The following is a 5075-nucleotide window of genomic DNA, read 5'->3' on the forward strand; positions in this document are numbered from 1 at the left end:
ATTCCACTATTTGATAACCAATTGACAAACAGATGGAAAGGGTTCTCTGTTTTCACCCCCAACATATAGATTTGACACAGAGGTAACGCAGTATAGACGTATGCCCTCTTTGTGTTTGCATGAATTACTCTGTGTGTGTGTGTGTGTGTGTGTGTGTGTGTGTGTGTGTGTTAACCCCTCTGTGGCTCACACAACAAAACAATGGAGTCCAAAGCAAAGTGCTGACATGAGTCCAGGCGTGCCTCCCCCCCGGCCCCTGTCACCCGTGTGTGTATATATACCCCCATACACACCGTCTCTGCAGACCGGTCAGTGGAACCCTGCGACACACAGTTCACCAGTTTGGGTAGGTCAAACCAGTTAACAATACAGTACAGTTTCCCAATCTATGGACATGGTTTAGTAAGGGTCTCTGATGCAGTATATCAACTAACAACAGGGAGTCTTAACTGGTACCAGTGAAGACAAAGCAGTGAGTTTATTGCCTTTGCAGGAAATAAGGGACTCATTTTAAAACAAATCAAGGAAAGGATATGAGAGGCTTTAGGCTTAAACTGTAAAGTCAAGGCAAAAACCTGGGAGTTAAATGCACAACACAGTGAACAGTGAAGAAAGAGTTTAAGAAAGCTAAAATGCCACCTAGAGTAGCCGACAGGATGGGTGAAATTGGTGCTTTTTAGAAATTATAAATGTTTGTTCACAGGCCTGACTAACTGTCTGTTTCCCCACAGGTAGTACAGAAAAACAAGACAAAATGGCTCTGACAACTCCAATGCCCATGGGCCCTTGGAAGGTAAGCGTCATGTACATGCTTAAGACTACATTACCCATCAGCACAGGGAGCAGCAAGAAGTTCCAATGCATGATTAGGCGCAATTATAAAGTATCCTTCTTGGGCTACCTTAACTTACTTTTGCATTTCTGTGTTTTACAGATCACCGTGTACGATCAAGAGTACTTCCAGGGCAGGCGTATGGAGTTCACCGCCAGCTGCCAGAACATCATGGAGTGTGGGATGGAGAACATCCGTTCCCTGAAGGTCGAGTGTGGCGCGTACGTACCCAGAGAGCTTCTCCTCGTTGACAATTTACAAACTAAAAATTGAGTACCTTTTTTTTAAGATTCTGTTATTGTGCTGATTTCATTTGCTTTTGCTCTCTGCTCACAGTTGGGTTGGCTATGAGCACTCCAGCTTCTGCGGCCAGCAGTTTGTCCTGGAGAAGGGTGACTACCCTCGCTTCGAGGCCTACAGCGGCAGCAACTCCTACCGCATTGAGAGGATGATCTCCTTCAGACCCATCTGCTGTGCTGTAGGTCTAATGCACAACGCTGTAAAAGCCAGGCCATTTTGAGCTTAGCTTCATCTTAAGTTGTGCAAAACCTCCTTTTCTCCTCCCTTGTGCAGAACCACAAGGAGTCCCGCATGACCATCTTCGAGATGGAGAACATGACCGGTCGTCAGTTTGAGCTGTCTGATGACTACCCCTCTCTGCAGGCCATGGGCTGGATGAACAACGAGGTTGGATCCATGCAGGTTCAGAGTGGAGCGTAAGTCCATCGTCGTGATGTTTGATGTGAAGCTTTAGTGGAGGCAAAAGTAGGACTGATTACCCAGGGCCCCAATTTGAGGGGGGATTTGAAAAGGCTGGATGAAAAGTTTGATTTTATTTGCGTTATTATGATGTAATTAATGCAAAAACTAAATTAAAATTGTTTGAATAAATGGGTTGAAAAACAGTAAAAACTCCTCTCACCCCTTAAAGTTGCAAAATGGTTTAGTCCACCCCTGCACTAGTCTCTAAATAAAGCTTGAGTAAAGTGACTATACGCTGCTGGAGCTCCAACATACACTGCCATGTCTTTCACCCAAATAAGGGAAATCAGGAATGCCCGGATGCTCGCCTGGTGGAGTGGGCGCCAACGGGGCTGTGTCCTTGCTGCAGCAGCAATGGATTTGATTTTGGCTTGTGGCCCTTTGCTGCGCGTCTTCCCCTTTCTCTCCCCCTTTCACGCTTAACACTGTCCTGTAGAATAATGGTGAAAACTTAAAATACAAAATAAACACATTTTCTTTAAAAAAAGGAAATCAGAGTTCCAAAAAAGAAATTAAAAAAATAAAGGAAGGGGAACTGAACTGACTTTGTAAAAACAAAAAGTCATTCAAAAGGTGTGTGGGAGAGTCATTTATCAAGAGAAGAAGAGCATGGGGCCCCTGGATTTACACACCTTCAGCTAGTCCTGGGCAACAGCTGCAAACACACACTGGCTGGGAATATCGTGCAAGAATTAAGAATTTGCATTTGATAAGCACGTTCTTGTTTTCTCCTGCAGCTTTGTGTGCTACCAGTACCCTGGTTACCGTGGCCACCAGTACATCTTGGAGTGTGACTGTCACGGAGGAGAGTTCAAGTGTTACCGTGAGTTTGGCTCCCACTCCCAGACTCCCCAGATTCAGTCTATCAGGAGGATCCAGCACTGAGAGGGAGGCGCCTTCATTACACTCCCTTATCTCCTCCTCTCCCTCCTCCTGCACTTCCATCCCTCCCTCTCCTCCTCCTCTCCCCCAGCCTCCTTCTCCCCGGCTCTGTCGGCCCAGCTAGTCAAAGCAGGATCCCGAGCTGGACTTCAGGTGCTTACTGGTGTCAGTTGTTCACAGCACTTTTGCATTTTTTAAAGAAACATCACAAAAGAAAGGAAAGATGTAAGAAAGACAGAAAATAGGAATGACAGAATTGAGAGAAAAAGCTGAATCAGTGTGAAAGAGAGGCCTCGTCTGCTGAGGTTGGTTGCAGAACGGTGAAAACACCTCAAAGTTTTTGCTCTTTTTCATCTCCGCCAATGATGGCATCATCATCCTCATCATCGTCATTGTCTTCTACATCAACACGATCACCGGTCTTGCTGTTACTGTGATTTCCATGACTGCCTGTGTTCAAGACGATGAATAAAGAGAATGAGCAAAGAAACAGAGAGATTCACAATACGAGTGACGTACCTTAATCACATCTGTGTTTTGTCTTTCTACACTGACACTTTGACACCACTTGAGAGCAGCGAACAGCTAAAAATTATGATAATCAGCCTACAAAACATGGATTCATCAGGTGAATCTCAAAAAATCAAGGTTCAGATTCAAATTAACCCTTTTCAACTTCACTGACCTCTCATAAAGGTGTCCAAATCCACAAAACTTAAACTTAATTTGTCTTGGTCTGAAAAGTTCCAAAGATAGCAAATATGTTAAACTGAATTTGGGGGAAATTTATTTAAAGTGGTGTACAAAAACTGCAGTATTTCCATTTGCAGCCATAAAAAAGACATTGTGTCCTTCTGAATATTTCAGTAAAAATCAAAGAATTCAGTGAAGGGCTGGAATTAGATGATTCACAATATATGAGCTACCAAACAATTTGGAATTAGATGATTTTATCCACGTTAAAGCTGGTTAACAAGAAATCCAAGGCAAAACATGACACTGAGGGGTTGAATACACACACAAACTATCAAAATTGACTGAAAATTTAATTAAGCTCCATGACAAACAGGCTGTGTCAGAGTAATGTTACCCTTTTTGGGAAAATTTAAGTTTTTTTCAATTAGATTTCGATTGGTGAGAACCAGAGGTGCATAAGAGATATTTGACCAACTTAACAAGACAGCCAAAACAAAAAAATGACCATGATTTGTTTTAATTTGTTATATGATTTTTTACCTTAATATCAAAACTTAATAAACATGTGGATGACAATATTCTTAATGAACAATATTTTGACAGTTATTTGAGAAATAATAATTTAAGGTGCATCAGTACACTTATGCCCCATTTGGCCCCAAACAGTTCAGTGTGTTCAGGGTTAAGTCTTTTGGTTTTTGATCAATAACTCTGGACATCTACCCATTTTGGCAGTAGAAAGAGCTCTTCAGGAACTTTCAATTGATATTCATAACTAATTTTCAACCAAAACATCAGTTACACCCCACTAGGCCACTTCCCCCTGATATATTTACACACGCCAGATTTCCATTTGTGCCATCTGCATTTAAGATAAAATGCCTTTTAATTGTGCTGCTACTTTGGAAACTAATTCAGGTTGACTTAAGATGAAAAAAGATGGATGAAAGCTGTAATAACATTCCAATAATAGGCCTACCAGTAGTGGAAAGTAAGCAAGTACATGTACTCCAGCACATTTTTGAGGCATTTGTGCCCTACTTGAGTATTTCCACATCCTGCAACTGAATACTCCAGTGGGAAATTTTGTTCTTAACTTACTTTTATAGCTATGGTTTCTTCACAGACGAAGATTTCACATACAAATAAAGATGAATATATATAAGGCATTTTTATAGATTCAATTACAAGAGCATAATGTGGACTAATGTAGGCCAATTTAAGCATCTTAAACATTAAAACGATGCTTACACACTAATGCACCATAACCCAATAATACCCTATAATGATAGCTATAATATGGTCATCAGCCATTCTGCCAAATGAGTGCTTTTACTTTTGATACTTCAAGTACATTTTGCTGATACAACTTCTCTGTTTGTTCACATTTGAATGCAGAGCTTTCAGCCCTAATTGGGTATTTTGCTATGGTATTTTTACTGCTTAAGCAGAAGTAGAGGAACAGTCACTACAATGAAACTAAGTTTTAAGAAATTAAGAATTTTGTTGTCAATAAGCAATGAGCCTATTATGTTTCACATTTTGACCCTTGGGATAATAAGCATAAAGGCTTGTGGTAGTGTAGTTATAACTTTTTTTATATTTCCTCAAAATCTATTGACACATATAGGCCTGCATTCAATATTTTCAACATAGAGGTTGTATAACATTATTTCATAATAAAACAAAATTCAATTTTATAATAAAAAAATGTGGAGGAAATAAATAATCAAAACAACAATAAACCTTGAGGGTCTGCAATAAAGATATAATAAAACTGCAATATCTTAATAATCCAATCCTTTTTTGTCAGTTAAAATTTATATATTTACAATTTTAAATTGTTACCGAGTATATTTTGATAATAATTGGTTCAGTGAGTGGCGCGCTTGTGGCCGGAAAC

At 40.2% G+C, this 5075-nt stretch overlaps 1 protein-coding gene across 1 annotated transcript; it reads left to right on the forward strand.

The window, feature by feature from the left end:
- The first annotated feature begins 257 nt into the window (after nucleotides 1–257).
- LOC121952853 (beta-crystallin A1-like) lies at nucleotides 258–2970 on the forward strand. Its single transcript, XM_088088954.1, has 6 exons — nucleotides 258–346; nucleotides 732–793; nucleotides 935–1053; nucleotides 1169–1310; nucleotides 1406–1548; nucleotides 2332–2970. The coding sequence occupies exons 2-6, from the start codon at nucleotides 755–757 to the stop codon at nucleotides 2477–2479; spliced, it is 591 nt and encodes a 196-aa protein (XP_087945080.1). The 5' UTR covers nucleotides 258–346; nucleotides 732–754; the 3' UTR covers nucleotides 2480–2970.
- The last annotated feature ends 2105 nt before the right edge of the window (nucleotides 2971–5075 follow it).

This window comes from Plectropomus leopardus, chromosome 15, assembly GCF_026936395.1.
Source record: "Plectropomus leopardus strain MGB_pleo_1.0 chromosome 15, ASM2693639v1, whole genome shotgun sequence".
Classification (NCBI taxonomy): Eukaryota; Metazoa; Chordata; class Actinopteri; order Perciformes; family Serranidae; genus Plectropomus; species Plectropomus leopardus.